This window comes from Thalia democratica, unplaced genomic scaffold (assembly GCF_965202585.1).
Source record: "Thalia democratica unplaced genomic scaffold, ktThaDemo2.hap1.1 HAP1_SCAFFOLD_420, whole genome shotgun sequence".
In the NCBI taxonomy this organism is placed as follows: Eukaryota; Metazoa; Chordata; class Thaliacea; order Salpida; family Salpidae; genus Thalia; species Thalia democratica.
Genome location: NW_028139485.1, coordinates 6,832 through 23,638, shown reverse-complemented (window position 1 = coordinate 23,638; position 16,807 = coordinate 6,832). Strand labels below are relative to the sequence as shown.

At 24.7% G+C, this 16,807-nt stretch overlaps 1 protein-coding gene across 1 annotated transcript; it reads right to left on the bottom strand.

Annotated features, from left to right (window-relative positions):
- Nucleotides 1–13,762: 13,762 nt before the first annotated feature.
- LOC145846375 (uncharacterized) lies at nucleotides 13,763–15,556 on the bottom strand. The gene is made up of 4 exons (XM_082953188.1): nucleotides 15,443–15,556; nucleotides 14,666–14,725; nucleotides 14,318–14,422; nucleotides 13,763–14,045 (listed from the first exon to the last, which is right to left on the bottom strand). Exons 1-4 carry the CDS (start codon nucleotides 15,536–15,538, stop codon nucleotides 13,794–13,796), a joined length of 513 nt encoding a protein of 170 aa, XP_082809314.1. The 5' UTR covers nucleotides 15,539–15,556; the 3' UTR covers nucleotides 13,763–13,793.
- Nucleotides 15,557–16,807: the final 1,251 nt, after the last annotated feature.

Sequence of the window (16,807 nt, the reverse complement as noted above, 5' to 3'; positions counted from 1 at the left end):
TGCACCAATAGAAAAGCTGCAAAATTTTATTTCGAAACGTCAAATGCATTTCAACAAAATGGGTTTTTATATGTAAAAGTGTAGGTAGAAAATAAATAGTCAAGTCATAACTTTATTTGTGATCAATGTATAGTTTTTTTTAATTTTAAACTTTGTGGGACGGCTATTTTGAAAACATCTTATTTTATTATGTTTCTCTTAATGAGAAACAATAGCAACACAGCAGTACAGAATTTAAACCTACCACTAAGTTGTTTTAACCAAGAGTTTAAATCTAAATCGTTTTTCTTTACCCAAAAATACAAAAGATTTTGAGCTTTATTTGTTAAATGAAAATTTAAAGTTAGTTAATATTAAATTAAAATAAACTAAACCTAGCAAATAAAATTATAACAGTACTTCTGCAGCTAGCACAATCTAACTTATTTATTTATATCTTTTAATAGTCCAATTCTATAAAATTTTACTAACTTATAAAAAAAAATAATAAGTTACCTATGGTTTTTAAGATTTGTCTGAACTAACTTAGTATTTTAAATTTAAATACTTATGAAGACTAGTTTTGCATTCGTCTTAAACGGTCTATTCTCAACGCTTAATTAATCATTTTTGGAGCTAAATTAAATTAAAATACATTTATAAACACATATTAACCTTTCTAGAAGACTTAATTATTTAAACTCGTAGGGTTGAATTAGGAGACTTTCTTTGAAGCTGTGCACTTTAAACAATTTAAAACTTCTTTTTACTGATTTTAAATAATCTTATTAAAAACAATTTTTACTAGTAGCAATTTTTACTATTTTAGCTTTTAAGACACTTAAATGGTTTACATTTAGTTTCCCTATTTTACCCACACATGTTTTTAAATATGTTGTTAAAAAAATATATATTTATTGTAAGTTTTTGAAAAAACTAATATAAATAGCTTTTATTTTATTTTTATATATTTCCGTTAACAGATGTAACAAACAAGGTTAAAAGTTTGAACTTAAAAACAAATAACCTTTTTTCAGCTACCTGGACTATAAAACTAATTTTTTTAGAGTAATTTTTTTTTTTGTTATAGAACTTTTTTTAAGTAGAATATAAAAAAGTATATTTGTCCTAGACAATACGTTAAAAGGTATCCGTATTCCGTGGTGTTCGACTCGGTAACCGAAAGGTTTTTTCATGCACCAGGTCTTAGAACCAAATGATGTGAGCGCTTTTTGTCGTTCAATAAAAACTATATTGATAAGTAAAAAAATTAGCTTTGTTAAGAATTCTTACTTTTTTTTTTAAACCCAAAAAAAAACTATTTTTTAAAGAAATGAAAAAGAATCATTGATAACTAACTGATTGTATAATTAAATGACAACAAAAAAGAAAGCAGATTCAGCTGGTTTTAAATAATAGAAAAAAATCCTTAGACTGATTTAAAGTACTCTTTTTTTAACTGTATGTAATTTTGTTTCATAACGATACAAAGAATATAAATTTATTTTGAAAAAAAGCAAATAGAGTTCCACTGTCTACTTAGTGTTAATGAAAACTATAAAATATTAAAATGTTTAAATAACTTATTAATTACTTAAGTTTGTTTAGTTAAAATTAAAACTATCAATTTTTTGAACAGTAGTAAGTTTTTCAAATTGATTAAAAATTATAAACATACAAATGTACTTATAAATTTTGTGATAAGAATTTATAAAAAAATACAAAATCGAATAAAAATAAGTGTTAGAAATATTTGATTTGTAAAACACCTTGTTAAAAGTATAAACAATAACAAGTACAAAACGTCTAGTGTGATTTTTATTTGAATATTCTTATACAATTATAATTTAAAAATTAGGTGAGAAATATATTCAAAAAAACTTATTACCTTTCATACTCATAAATTTAATTATTTATTTTGAAAGTAAACTATAAAAATTAGTTTATTTTAATTTACCATGCAAAAAATTAACATGGGTTTTTAATAAATAGAACAAAGGAGTAGTATGTGAGTTTGATTGGTAATTAGTTTATGCAAAGTTGAGGAGGATGCTTATTTCATTTTCTTGGGTACTTCAAAATAATTGAAAACAAAGCATTATACATTGATTTCAGGTATCAAATTGAATAAATGTTTTGTGTAGAAGAGTGTTTAGAAGTGCAAATAAAAGTTTTTGAAATCTAGCTATACATTTTTTTTTTGGTTTTCCGTAAAAAAAATAAAAAATTAGAATAGTGTTTTTTACTTTATTAGAATTGTATAGGTTTAGCAATCATTAGTCGAAAATTATTTTCATCTTTAGTTTAGACAAGCAAGTTTAGAGATTTTTTACATCATAAATATGCTAATATTTTGTTTAACAGCAACATATATAGTTTTTAACATATGTTGCTGTTATGTTGACACTTTTTTGTTAATTACTGCGTTTTGCTGGTATATTTTTGTTTTATATATCAGAGCTAGGTATATTTTTAAGCAACGGTGAAATTGAATAAGATAAGTAATAAACCTTTTATTTTAAGTTGCTTTTTTTCTCTTGTTATTTTCCTTATCTTAAATACATACTATTCCTGCTCTTTTTTAAGTGAGGCTGTTTTATTACTGGATTTAAAAAGATTGGTTTCTTAGTTTTAATTTTTCAACTTGTTTGATTTCGATATATTTTCAATATATTTTGTTTGTTTTTTACTAATAAAAACTTTTTTAATCCATATCTTGCTAAGTTTTATATGTTTTCTTAAAAATTTTAAGTTGGAAATAAAAAAAAAAACAGTTTTGAAAAGCTATTCTGGTTGAATTAAAAAAACTCAAGTGCCTTGCTTTTCGATTTGTTAATAGTTTTGTTAGCATTACCATAAACAAATGTACGCATATTTTAGCTAACTTTTCGATTTAAATACAAAATAAAATTTATCCTAGACTTTTATTTCGACTGTAAAACATCGTAATTCGGTCTAAGAGTTTTGATTGAATATCTAAAATAGTTAAGATTGCTTGGTGCATATTGATGGGGTGTCTTTTTGATACTTTTAATGTTATTTGCAGATAAATAACTTGGGTAGGTGTCAGAAATGCACGAAGAGACACTTTTGCGCGGAGTCAGTTTAGTAAGTGTTGAAACTTTCATTTTTGTTTATTTTGTTTTACTTATTCTACTATTTATGTAACCCCTAACTCTTACCTAAGGTCTGTATTTTAATTAATACTATTTTTTTTACTATCATTTGTTACCCCTTAGCTTTACCCTTTGTCGATCATTTATTGTTATTGTGATTTTTTTTGTCTTAATTATAATTATTATTTATTTTTTATGTTAGGATTACTATTTTTTATTAGATCTCAAAAAAAATCACTGCTACCCTTATCCCTGGTCGGTGTTAGTATTGTTATTGTTTATTCATTTATTTATATATATTAAAAATATTTTCACTTTCATGCAAAACTGTCACTAGTGCAAAAAAAACTTCCTTCAAAACTGACCCGTGTAGAAATCAGTTAGCAAACAGTTTACTTTTTTTTTAAATTTTAGTTCTCAAGTTTTTTGTAGAACTTTTCCTCAGCAAATAACTTTACTATAAACTGTTATAAAAGAAAACAATATGATCTCTTTTGAAAATTGAAATGAAAATAGATTAGTAATTCATTGTAAAATCAGTAGCATAGAAAATAGGAAAAAATTAAAACTAGAAAATTAAAATCATAAGTAAAATTAGGCTAGGCGATTTCAATTTAATAAATTTTTGTTTGTATGCTTAATCTATCAAGATACTTAACTTGTTGTTTAACATGTTTATGCATATAAAACTAACTTATAGCAACACAGTATACAAGAAAGTTTAAGATTAATGTGATAAAATACACCAAAAAAAGTATTAAATTGTTGAAAAACACAATGATTCTTCTAGGACAGGAAAAATTCGTGGGTAGCTGTTGTTTTAATCAAAAAATCATGAAAAGTTTCAATTTAACTTATACACCAGCGAAACTTTGTTGCTTAAAATTTGAGTTGTTCATTACACTTATTATCAATTTAATATTACTATTATTTATCATTATAGTTTATTGAACGACAAAAAACACGCACAAAATATTTGATCCTAGCACCTGGTGCACGAAGAACCTTTCGGTATTGAGTCCCATACTACGGATACCTTTAATGTGTTGTCAAGAACACTATAGAACTCTTAAAAAAAATCAATAATAAATAATGTTAAAGTCTTTTTACAAAAAAAATCATGCAAACATATTGAGGTAGTTTATTAAAGTAGTTTATTTAGATAGAGTATTTGTATAAATTTAATATTTAAAAATGTTTGAAAGCTAAATATTGATACTTTTCAAACAAAGCTTAAGATAATATAGTATTTTACTCAAAATAATCTTTTTTTTTGCCAATGATTTAGTTTAGTTACCTAAGAGTTTTAACTCGCTTATCTTAAGAAAGTTTTGTTCGGTTGTTGGTGAGAGTTATGGATAATCTATTCACAATAAACTTCTATATTTTTATGTGGTTTTTTTATGTTGACTACTATCCACATGAAAATAACTTATTTTTTTTAATTGCTAGCATCACTAGCTTGGAAAATAACAACTATAAAAAAGATGAAGTTTTTTTATGATGTCACAGATATGTCATACTAAACTACAAGACCAAGTTTGGATTTTAGTAAGAGGAAATAAAGATTATTTCTCATTTTCTATAAGTAGCCTTCTATTTATTTTCCATTTATATTTTGTGTGAGTGATTTTACTGATTTTTTTTTGAGTACGACTCGTATGCTCGTTTGTCAGTGGATGTTTGATAAATACATATAGAGAACCGAGGGGTATTTTAAAAATACCAAATCATTTTAGCAACCTTTATTAAAAAAAACTAAAGTTTAAAGAAAACACTTTATTTAACTCTCTTTTTTTAACTTTCATTATAAGTGTTACAGGTAAAACATAAAGACTTTTTTTATATTAAACTAAGTAGTTTTCTTATTTTATTGTCTTTAAAATTTATATTTTTCTGCAAATTTACTGGCAATTTATTAACATATCTATTAAAGTTTATCATATAGTACTAAGTAAAACTTTTAAACTGATAAAATATTTTTAGATGTGTAGATTAATCTTTTATTGTTATATTTTAAATTACTTAATTAATTGTTATATAAGCATGTTGTATTATTTATTATATTTTTTATCAAACTATCTTTTAACTAAATATGCGAAAATACTTTTTAAGTTTTTATTTAAGAAAATACTTTATTTTCTATTTTATTAAAACATTTCACTTAAGTTTTTAAATTTGATTTTTTCTAAAATAATTGAAACTATTTTTTAGATTCGAGTATTTAAAAAAAGCTAATCAAAAATTAAAAATAAAGAGAAAGTTAAGATTTAATAAAGTAATAAATAAAAAAAAATGAAAAGTAGAATTAACTAAAGTTAGAGCTAAAGTGTAATTTGAAATTTCAAATGTTTTTATTAATTTGTTTTGGTTAGTATAAACTTACAATTATAACTTTTTTTATGGCAAGGACTGTCTCTTTTAAAGGAAAATCTAAAATGTGAAGTGTCGACTTTTTCTGAAAAAAGTACAAAGTCGACTCTGATATCACATTTATTTTATTCTAGATTAACGACATGAATCTAAACAAGCTAGAATAAGACTGTTAGTTTTTATATAAATATTAAACATGCTATATTAGTTTATAACCTTTATAGCCATTAGGTTAGCAGATATAAGAAAAGTAATGAATCATTATGTATACTAATTAGTTTGGTCATAATTTGAACTTGAAACTTTGAAGCTAAATGGTTCCCAGTCATTAAAAAAACATATAAAATTTTGAAAGTTGTTTTATTTTTTATCTAAAGTCGTCATCAATAACTGGTCAGAACTTTAGTGTTTAAATAAAAATTAGTTATTAAGCTTAAATATTTAAAATAAGATACTAAATAAAATATGGTAATCAATTTTTGTTATCGTGAAGACAAAGTGTTATAAATTTTTACACTTACTTATTTAAATACTATAAGAAGTAATGTTTAGATGTCGCAGAGCATAGTTTCGAAAACAGCCCAAACCATGTTGCCTAACTATACAATGGAGCAAGTGTACAACTAGATTTTTGCTTGTCTTGTTTCAGCTTAAATTGTTGCAAGTCACAAAAACTCTTTAGAGTGGCAACAAAATAAACACATACTTAATTTTAACTACAAGTCTGTAAATTCAAAAACTTCATTTAATTAAATTAAAAAATACTAGTTAAGTGAGCATCATTAGAATGTTAGAGATTTTTCTATCTAAAAAAAACTTTTAAGAGTGATCTGATTTCTTATTTCCTTGTTATGACTTATATAAATATAGAAAAAATAATTAAATGTATATAAAATAAAGTCAGTATGTACTTTAAAATAAATTATAAACTTACGTATTTAAAAAGTCTTTTAGAATTCTAAAAAAAACAGTATTCAAGTTACTTAGAAAATAGTTTACTTAGAAGAAAACAGTGTAAATTCACGCTAAGCAGTTATTTTTTTGTATCTTTATTTTTACCAAAATGAAGCCGTTTATGATTGTTTATACTATTGGCTCAAAAAAGAGAAAGCTATATTAAAACATGAGCTCTGAATTTAAACCGAAAATGATCTTAAAAATAAAACAAAAGACTTATTATAGTCTTTAATAATGATAATACTGGTGTGTTTTGTTAAATATTCTATAAAATGCGTACATATGAGGTTTAATATAAAACACGTTAAACTCATTATGTAACTCAACACAATTTTATCTAAAATGAAGAAGTCTAAAGTAGAAATCAAAAGTATAGATGTTTAAATGAAGGAAAGAGAAACATAACTAAAAAAAACAAACTATTTTACCAACTACAATGCATCTCAAACATTGTTTAAACGCTTTACTAAAATTTTATTTAAGTAAAAACTACATTTTTTGATCTTTTAATAAAAATTAATTAAACCAATAGTTTGAATTTGAAACAGTAAAAGGGACTTACATAAATTTGTATATTGTAAACAAGCAAATGTGATTAGTTTTTGGAATTTTTATAAAGATAGCCTATTTTCTGTTTTTGTTTCTTTTATAAAAACAAAAACTTTTACAAACACATAGACAAATTTTGCTAAAATCCTAAAGTTATTTGTAGAAAGTTACTTTATATTAGAAAATAGAGATAACTTTCATTAACATTTTAAATGCATAGAAGTTAGATAAACCTTGAATTTTTACGAAAGTTTTGATGTATTTATAAGTTTTATTACAATACTTCAAGATGTTTCTTACTTTATGTTACATCAAGCGAGACAAAGACTTAAAATTTAAGAAAATAATGATACAAGAAACTTTGAAAAATCAAAAACAATTAACATTGTAGTTCCTGGTAACTTAAAAAGAGTTTTTAGTAAAAAAGGTTTTAGTATAAAATACCTTTCTAACCGAAAAACAATGATGCTACAGTAACTTTTACAAAAAGTTTGTTCTTATGGTTATACCTGTTTGTTTGTAGGGATAGTCGTTTCCAGCTGCCTTTATATTTATTTGTTTGTGGTTAGAAATTCTAAAAGCACTATTATTTGTGTTTGCTTTCATCAAAAGCTTTTGTCGAATAATTATAATTATAATTTTGTTTTAAGAAATAAACTTTTGAAATTTTATTTATAATGCCGCAAAGTCCTTACCGAACTTTTGTCAAAAGTTCTGTTAAATTTTTATTGATTATTATATAAACAAAAAAAAAATTAACCGTCATATTAAAATTAATAATTAAACCAAAAATTAAATTACAAAACTACAACTAAAACTACAAGTAATTAATACATATGATATTTATCTTAATTGTTTTGCGGAATTTCGAGTTTTAAAAGTTAGTTGTTAAAGTAGATTAAATCAAAAGTAAAAGTATACAACATAGAATGTTTTAACCCAATTTTTACAAATGTTTGAATAAAAAAAAAGAAACATATTTGAAAAACTTAATTATTTTACTAACTATACTACATTTCAAATATTGTTTAAAAGCTTTACTAAAACTTCATAAATAATAGCTATATTTTTTTGGTTTTGAATCGATGGCTATACATTATTAAAGTAAAAATCTAATAGTTTATTTTATAAAATAAGTTTTAATAATAGTACAGGTTAAACTATACAATTCCTACAATTTAAAAGCTTGTAAGACTTAAACTTAATAAGAAACATACTTAATAATTTTAGTCTTGAATTGTGTAACTGTTAGTATGCTAGTAAATATTTATGTTTTTAAATATTAGGAAAAGCATATTTTTCCCCTGTATTTTTGTTTTTCAGCTTTTGTTTGCGTCTGATGAACTGCTCTGCAGGGAAACGGTGTAACGCAACAAAAGTTAAATGATAAATTAGTGTAATGTTTATGTTTCACATGATTAGCAATCATAGGTTATTTAGAATAACTTTTCTTCAATTTTTATGAACCAATCTAACACAATTTATCTAAACAAATTCTTTTTTGAACAAATGTGTGCATAAAAATTACTTTACTGTACAATAAGTTATACTAAAGTATTTTGCAATAAGAGTGTTATACATTTTTTTTTTGAAAGCTAAAATTTGATAGTTATTACTAAGTTATATTAAGTTATTTATAATTAAAAATCAGTTTTTAGGACAGAAGTATATATTAAATTTTTAGTGAGTACAAAGATTTTATCTAGTAAATTACTATAGACTGCTTTTAGAAGTTTTTATAGCTGCAGGTTTAGCGCACTTTAAAAGAGTGGACGATGATCAAAATACTATAAAGCTGGTATCAATTATTAATAACTTTTAATAGATATTTTTGCTTAAGCTAAGTGCCATTTTAGTAAATTAAAGGTCAAAATTTCATATGAAAATTTTCTTAAACTTTTATTTTGAGATTGATAACACAAACTATTTATTTTGTTACGAGTCTCGACAAAACCTTTTTTTAATAAACATATGAAATTGATTTTTTGTAAACTTTAAAGAGGTGTATTGATATTTCAGCAATAACGATCAATTTTTTTTAAAGTATAGTTTCTTTATTTACAAACTAAGCTAAAACATAATTTCTAATAAAAAATATGGTATAAAATATAGATACATAGTAATTTAAGTAAAGATTTCTGAAAATATTAAAATTTTTAGCTTTAAAATATACATTAAAAATATTTCAAAGCCGTTTCAGTTGGAAGCTTGCATGTGTTTAACATTTCACCATATATTTTTTATAATTGTTTTTCGCAAAACATACGTAAGTAAACGATTATTTTTATAGACCGTATTAATTTTTAAATGCGTTATGAACACGTAAAACCAATTAGCTTGTTTGAAAATTTGCAGCGTAAAATTAATTTTATTTCGCGTCAATAAAACAAAAATATCATATGTAAGAACTGAATGGCCTTTTGTCTACTAAATCGGTTTTCATCATGAGTTTACGCAGTTGTACGAAAAATACAAAGTAGTTTTGTTGAGAACAAGCCGTATATTTTTGTTATAAGCCCTCAATTGTCAAGTATCTTGCTCATCTACTTACGTGTCGCCAAGCATGCTAAATAAACCATTGTGTTTTACTAATACGAACATGGAATTACAATTAAATATTTATTGCTGTCAGAAATATGCGCAGTTTGTAGAAATTATAACAATTTGATGTTACACACTCGCTTATATTTTTTTACGGGGTTGTTTTTCATCAAAAATAAGTTAATAAACGAGTTTTTTATTATTTTAGTTACTATAGATTTATTTTCGATTAAGCTTATTAATTTTATGTCAATAGTTAAAAGATTATTTATGAGTCGTTGTCACTAAATTAAAGATTTCTTATTAATCTGTTTAGACACAAAATAATTGAGAATAAATGGAAAAAAAAAGTTGTAATATCTTTTAAAACGCTTAATAAAACTTTGTCTCTTTTGAATTTAAATGTTTTGGTAGCTTAAAAAATAAAGAAAATTCTTAAAATCAGTTATACATCAAATTATAAGACAGGTAGCTTTTTGCTTTTTCTTGGACGGGTCCTCAAAAAACGGTATTTATGCATGCACTCTGAATAATTCAGCCTGCTTGTGTGGGCTGTTATTATGACGTAACAAGAAGTGTCGAAGCAACATAATTGCTACTTTTTTTTCTGTTCGACTACCACCGCTGCTGCAAGTTTTAAGTCCAATTAGTACGCGCTCAAGGCCCCGCAACAGCGGAATATAATCACTTCAAACGTACCTGTCAAGTTTATGAGATTATACAAAGGCTAAAGTCTTTTAATAAGGAAACTGCTTTGCATAATGTGTTTGACTTGCACATGAAACGTTCGTGTGCTTTAAAAAATGTTTTTGCAGAAATGCGAAAAATCGCATTAATGGTTTAAATAGGGTTGGGTATTTCATGAATTGAATTTATTTAACTAAATTTTTTAAAATTATTTTATTAAGTCTAATATTCTAAATTAACTAAACTAAAATAACTATGGCTAGTTTCCAATTATTTTTTGTCAACTTTATGTAAAGTTTGTAACTATCTTACATAAAAGCTAGTACAAAATTATTAAAAGTTCTTTTTAACTGAGGTTTGCTTAAAAGTTATATATTAAATATTTGTAACATATCTAAATTAGTCGAAAAATGTTTTTTCATTTCGTAAAACATAAGTTATAAAAGTAAGCATGTTATTTATCAACAGTTTATTTGGAAATAAAGTGTATGAATTTTTATCGTCTGCAAAGAGCAACAGAATTATAGGCTTTAAAATCTTTTTTCTTCAACAATAGAAAACAATACTTTGTTTTGTCAAATTATTAGACTGTAAAAAACCAAGTAAGGAAAAACATTTAAGTCATTGTATCAAAAGTAAGTTTAAAATAATTATACATAATCTAGAACAAGTTATATTTTAAAGGGACCTATAGTACTAACCTTCCTACTAAAGCTTCTTTTAGAAAACTTAAATTAAAAAGATTTCAAATAGCAAATAAAATGTGCAAATAAAATGTTCGTGTGTTTTCAGAATGCAGAAAGGCAAAAAAATCGCATTAATGGTTTGAATAGGGTATTTCAAAAAAAAAAACTTTTAATTAAACGCTTTTAAATAATTATATCAAGTCTAATACTTTTAATAAACTAAATTGAAATAACTACATCTAGTTTCCATTTATGTTTTGTAAACTTTATGTAAAGGTTGTAACTATCTTACATTAGATTTAGTGAAAAATTATTACAAATTCTATTCAATGCGTTCGCTTAAATTTTCATTATTTAAAACTTATTAAATTTCTAAATTAGTCAAAAAATAGTTGTTTGATTTGTAAAAGATAAGGTATGGTACTAAACATGTTAGTTATAAACAGTGTTTTTAGAAATAAAGTGTATAATTTTTTATTGTCTGAAAAATGTAACAAAATTAAAGGGTTTAAAATATTTTTATTTTTTACAATAGAAAAAAAAAACTTAATTTTTCCAGTTTAACAGAATATTTAAAATAAAGCAAGAAAAACATTTAAGTTATTATATAAAAATTAAGTCTAAAATTATGTTATATAATCAAAAAAAAAGTTATTTTCAAATATACTTTGTAGGACTAACCTTTCTACTAGAGATTTTTCAGGGAATGAAAAAAATAAAAATCTTTAGAATAGTAAAAATCCTGTTTTAAGTATATTTAAAAGTTGAGTTACTATGTTTAAAACAACAAGCAAAAAGTGTTTATATATACCTAAAATTAAATATATTTTGATATTTTTAAATTTTATGAATTGATATTGTATATTGGTTAAGCACAGTTTTACAATAACTAAATCATGAAGTAATACATAAAGTTAAAACGGAACTAAAGTAGCATCAACAACTTATCTATATAAGTATTTATCAGTAAAGACCGGTTGAAAAGAAAATTGTTGTAATATGTTTACAATAAAAAAGTTAGAGTTTTTCTAATTTTGAAACAATTTTATTATGGGTTTGTCATATTTAAGTTAAAGGTCAAATAAATGTTTACAACTATTAGCAGGTATTGTTACCAATTATTTTTTACATCAAAAATCTTTCCAACATCTGAGCATTTTGCAGCCCCTATGTTGAATGCTAACGACATTTGAATGACATAAGTATTCGCATGTAAACCGCTATAAACAATTTTGACATTTCACAGCACCAATTATTTATAAATTACGATTCAGTTTACCTTCAATATACATTTACATTAGCTGTGGTTTTTTATTTGGTCATTATAGAAAAAATAGTGTTGGTCTTTTAACTTGATTTTATTTAATTAGATAAAGTAAAACACTATATCTTAAAACAGCCGAAATTTTTAAAGTTGTTATTTAAACAAATGCTTTATTAAGTCTAGCTTCATAAATCAACTAAAATCTAAATACTTTAAAATAAAGCTTTTTTTCGAAAGTTACTAATTTGTATGGAGAAAAGTTAAATGTAAAACATAATTATGCATTAAAATAAAATAAAAAGAAGCTTGTTCTTTACTTTCATTCGCTGGTAATCTTTGTTATAGAAACAACAACAATGTAGAAATAACTAATCTTTAAATACAACGATTGGTCGTCATTTACTAAAGCTGTGAGGATTTTACTAGCTTTAATACGTAAAAATGTTTTAAACTGCTTTAGTATTTGTAAACCAAATAACCTTTTTATTTTTGTTAACGTTAAGTGAAAGTTAAATTTTTAAAACGTTGTTTTCATTGTCAGTATTTATAAATAAATGTATATAAAGTTTTTGTCTAACTAAAGGCAACATAAGATAAAAGTACATTGATGCACAACACTTTTATTAACTTAAATTAAAGCTTGAAAAAGTTTTTAAACTATTACTGTCATTAAAAAAAAACACTAATGACCTTAGTTAAAGTTTTTATGTAGAATATTTTTAAAAAGTTGATGTAGGAAAGAAACCGTACATAAAAAAATTTATGAAAAAATAATCGTAAAATAGTTTTAAAATATATTTTACACTTTATAGAAAATTAAGTACTGTGTTCAAGTTATGCATATTTTATTAATAATTTTTAAACTACTAATAATAAAAAAGTACGTAAACACAAATTCATCACAACCTGTAAAAAATGTTTAACAAAAAAATAAAACTCTATGCACAAAGAACTTTCAGTTGTATGGCTATTAAAATATATTAAAACTCAAAAATACCTTAAGTGTAAAAAATTGTACTTTAAGTGCACGAAACTTTTATTTAAAACTGACAATTCATAACTAAAAGATGCCGAGATATACTTAAAAATGTTGAAAAACTAGAACACTGTTTAAAAGCTTATAACCATTACTTAAATTAAAATAAAGAAAAACATAAATTTTAGTACAAATAAACTGGATTATTTTATAATTCAACTTGTAATCAAAAGATAATGGCCACAAGTTAAGTAAAATATATAAGTAATAATTAACAAATTGTAATAAAACTATGAAGACACTGTAAAAAGTATAAAAAACAAAACACAAAATATAAAATGTAAAAATATGCCTTAGACAAAGTTATAAAAACTATTTATTAGTAGTTACAATTCCTAGTTTGATGGAAACTAAAATATAACTCTTTTTAAGCCTTATGTAAACTTAAAGAATAAAAGTAATAGCTTATAAAAGCATTAATTGTTAAAACAACTTTTCGAATTATATTTTTATATAATAAAATGTACAATTTAATTCAAGTTTAAACTTAACACTCTTCAGGTAGAACTTGAACATTTTTAATTTTCGCTACTCGCTTATAATTTTGAAGTTAAAAAAAAAAAAAAATCTAGGTAAAACTAAATGTGAAACGAGTTGGGTGCAAACTAGGAAGGAAGCTGGACGTTTGGCACGATGGACACCAATTGCTGCCCGCTCATGGGTTGGACCGCCCCTCCGTACGTGAAAGGTATGGGGGCGAACTGTCCCTGCTGCGGGGTCAGGTACACGATTTTGGTGGGCTGGACGAGCTGGTCCATCTGAAGCTGGGCGGGTATGAGCTGGTGCATGGGTTGGTACGACACCGGCTGCTGGGCGAAAGGTTGCTGCAGGTAGACCAGGTTCTGTTTGTGCTGGCTCTGTTTAAGTGAAGCTGTTTCATTCAAGCTTTAAAAGAAACAAAAATATTTAATAGTTTAAAAAAAAAAACCTAAACTCAACATTAACAATCGATTTCTCACCAACAAATACTGTTTCAGCAAGTTTCGAGTCGTTATAAACTTGGTTCCTTTCAACATAACACAAAATTTGGATAGAAAAAAAAAACTAAATTTTACCGTCAAAACTTTCAGTTCTTAAAGGCTTAGTTGTTTTTAGCATGTTTGAGTTTTTAAATAAAGTATATTCTAACCAAGGGGACGCCACTTTTAGAAATCATCGGGTTTCTCTCGTACGGGTGCCATCTTTTAGGGGCTTCCCCTTTTAGTGTTGCAGTGTGACGACCACTGGTTAAATGCTGAATAAAAAAATAATGTAAAAAATTTTGTAAGTAAAAAACAAAAAAAAGCTTTAAGTTTTTACTAAATTCAATTTAACTATTCGGATAGGCAACAACAAATAACTTTGGAAAATCAAATTGATCTTTTATCTAAGCTGTTTTAGAAAAACAGTTCCATAACAAAAGCGTTGATTTTTAGCATTTATTAACATATCTAGTTCTTTTAAACAAGTACATTGAAAAAAAGGACAAAAAACTAACTTGAGACAGTTGAATGTCAGAGTTGCAAATCGCATTACAAATAGTGCATCGGTATTGTGTCTGTATAAAAAAGTATATTTAAAGTAAATAAATTTTTTTCTAATCATTAGTATATTTATTATATTTAATTATATATAAAAGGAAGATTGTTATAGTAAAAATTATTAGATGAATACTTTTTTTAACTCAGCCGAAAATTGTTAAAATTAGTTTTTTAAAGATTTCTAAAGTATAGCAAAATAAAACTTTTTTCAAAGCTAAAAAAGCAATAAAAAACGATTTTGAGTAAATAAAAGCAAGCACTCCCTTGTGAGAAATTAACCTTAAACTTATCTAACGAAGCACTTAACTCGTTTTACAATATTCTAATCGATATCTGCTTAATTTTTCATACACTTTAAATTTTCGTTACTTCATCTAACTTGCAGTGGCGTTTCGTAAAGTTAAAATTTACACTTAAACTATGATGGTAAAGATATTTTACTGAAGGTATATATGGATTTTTTTAATTATAAACTTTATTTTTGTCATTTCAATTATTTTTATTATTTATCAGGTAAAAAACTAAAGTTCAAAAAAAAATGTGAAGAGTTTCTTTTGTAGAACTATGAATAAAAATCTGCCATACAAGTAACATTAAGAAAATTGAGTAAAATTTATGAGCTTAAATCTTTCATTAAGCATTTTTCACTTATTACCAAAACACATAACAAAATATAACCACATAATAAAGTTATAAAAAAATAAGATTAACTAATACAAAACTTAACAACTGACTGATTTGGGTTTAATTTTTTTCTCGCGAATGTTTTCAACGTGGGGTATTCCCTGCATGGTGTTGTTGTGGCGGGCACTGGCGAGGTGCTGCTTCATCTGGTTGTCTGAATTGGTGTGCACGTCGCACACCTTGCAGTACAACGAGTCTTTGTGAACTGCATGTGTTTACTTTATTTAGAAATTACAAAATGTCTAAAATTAAACTTAGATTAGTGTTTGTTAGCTTTGGCCTCGTTCTTATTCAATGCTTTCGAACGTTAGAACAATGTTACTACTCTATGCTAAAATATTTGTTCATTTTTGTCTATTTACTATGGAGAAAAAAAGAAATAAAGCTTTTAAAAAACCCAAGTTACTTTTTAATTTAAGTAAAAAATTTTTTTTTTTTCATTGTGTAAACCTGATCAATTATTAAAAAGATGCACCCTTTAACTGTTATGCAGACTTATACCTTTTAAAATGTTATAATGCTTAATAGTTTGTATTAAAACTTTTTGACGTAAGATACTCAGTTACAATTTATTAAACTTATGTTTTGCAAGATGCTTATTTTATCAAGTATTAAAAGTTTTGTTTATTTTACGTACTAGTTGCACATATTTAAAATTCTATGTTACTTGACTCGTATATTTTTTAAAAGAAAAGGTTGTTTGTGTTTATCGTTAGATATAATGAGCTTATAAATTTTATACTTTGAGTTTATACTACTTAATTGTTGTTAGTAGTTTAAAGTAATTATTTAAAAAATCATTAAATATAATTAACTAACATGCTTATAACCTACTAAGTATACTTTACAGTTGAAACTATCACTTTCACAAAAGTATGACTTTTAAATATAAAAACGTTTACTTTATTTAAAAAAGCCATTCGAATAACAAAAATCGAAAGAAAATATTCGAAATAAAAATATGTCAGATGCAGTTCAAATAAGCTATCCGTCATTCTGACAGCATACTTAAGTTGAGTGCGTCTCAATAAAGCCTTATTGGAAAGCTATCAAAACACCTAATCTGGATGGTGACCAAAAGGTTATTTGAACAGATTCCGTTTGAGGTAAGTAAATTCATGAATGACTTATAAGGCAATTTAAAAGCTGAGAAATCGATAGTCGGAAAAATATTTATTATTTACTGGATAGCCCGCAGTTTGGCGTATAAATGATGCACTTTTGTTTGTGTTAAGCTTTCGATGTGTTTTAAAGTATGTGGAAATAAATGTTTCTACACAAAATCGATTTTGGAGTCTTCCATTATTTTTCAATGTTGAACTTAAAGTTTTCTTAATGAAAAACAAATACTTTAAGCATAGTTTCAGTAGAATATTCAGTAGAGTCATGTGTTTAGAAAACTAGTTATAAAAAAC